General features: G+C 39.8%; 1 protein-coding gene across 1 annotated transcript in view; it reads right to left on the bottom strand.

The window, feature by feature from the left end:
- The window catches only part of LOC106511505 (general transcription factor 3C polypeptide 2), a gene marked incomplete at its 5' end in the record, with an annotated part of 8,352 nt that overhangs the window by 2,177 nt on the left and 4,740 nt on the right, over window positions 1-1,435 (bottom strand). The window contains 1 exon segment of the mRNA XM_014000255.1: window positions 1,222-1,329. Within this exon segment, the coding sequence (XP_013855709.1) occupies window positions 1,222-1,329 (108 nt within the window).

Here is a 1,435-nt window from a genome sequence, read left to right as displayed (position 1 = left end):
ATGAAAAAACTGTACAGTGATGAGTCCAACCAGGAAGTTTTTTATGAATTTTGTAGGCCCTGTTGTGATACGCCAACAGTGTAACCCAGAGGTCACAAAATATGACAACTGTTGTCATATATTGTGACTTCACTGTAGCTTGGGAAATAGTAAAAATATTTATTCATAAGCTGATTCTACTAAGTGTTTACATCCTCTAATGTCAGAAAAATAACTTCTGATCACTATCATGTTACTTCTACTATTATTAATACTATATATGATAATAGCTATCATATTATGTGACCCTGTACTAATTTAATAACAGTCACCATGTCAGTGATCAAAAGTTATTTTTCTGACACTAGAGGATGTAAACAATTAGTAGAAACAGTTTTTGAATAAAAATCTTTACTAGTTCCTTAGCTACAGTCAAGTCACAATATATGACAGCTGTCATATTCTGTGACCATGTTTAACAGTCAACAGTTTTTGTTTTTTTCTTGTCTTCAGCCTCTGGCTTACACTGTTGGAGTATCATATTCTTCTTTGTGGCCATGTTCGGCCAAGTTCTGTTGTAGAAACGCAACAGCGCCCCCTCTGGTCACAATATATGACGGTCACAAAATGTGGTGTAACACCGGCATGAACAGCACTGAGATTAAATGATGGCTTTACATGGGGGGAAATCATTACATTAGATTAAAATGGTTTTCAAACAATATTATCGTTTATTACAATCATTTCTCAATTCATTACGGCGACAGGCCWATCTTCTAACTTAAAGGAGATGAACTTCTGTATTTTGTTTCCTTAAGTCCAAACAATCCTGCTATCTCATCATTGATGTAGGATCAGTGACTCAGCTGTCACTGTCAGGAAGTCGATCAAACCTCCTCCTCCTCCTCGTTGCTGTAAATCCTCCTGGTGTCTGTCCTCTCCTGCTTTCTTTCTTTCTGACTCACTCTCTCCATCCTCTGAATCCATTAATCACCTTCAGACAAAGAGCCGTTAAAAAGAACTCAAAGGTGWTTTTCTTTAGAGTTCCCACTCCCTCAGCTCTGCCTCTTAAAATTAAACGTTGCTCTCCATCTCCTCGCCCTTCCTCCCACTGAGAGCGACGTTTTGCTCATTTTCTGCATGGTTGCGTCTGGCCTGAGCGTCTAACTGCACCTCTGCTTCTTTTATCTTCTGCTGCAGAAAGAGTCTGAAAACAGCTGAAAGGTTTCAGCTGATACGTACCTTATACAGTGCAGTTAAAGGCATGTCGTCCATGTCGATGTTTGCTGTTGCTTCTGTGCGCTGCATCTGTTTCCACAAAGTTCTCCTCCCCATTCCAACAAGACTCCTCTGGAAGTCGGAGAAGGCCATTTTTACTAGGGCTGTGTATTGGCAAGAATTTGGCGATACGATACATACCATGACAAAGGGGTCACGATACGATATATCCCGATAT

The sequence above is a fragment of the Austrofundulus limnaeus genome, unplaced genomic scaffold (assembly GCF_001266775.1).
Source record: "Austrofundulus limnaeus strain Quisiro unplaced genomic scaffold, Austrofundulus_limnaeus-1.0 Scaffold2866, whole genome shotgun sequence".
Lineage (NCBI taxonomy): Eukaryota > Metazoa > Chordata > Actinopteri > Cyprinodontiformes > Rivulidae > Austrofundulus > Austrofundulus limnaeus.
Note: the sequence above shows the minus strand (reverse complement) of the source record. Positions and strands in the feature narration are given on the sequence as shown.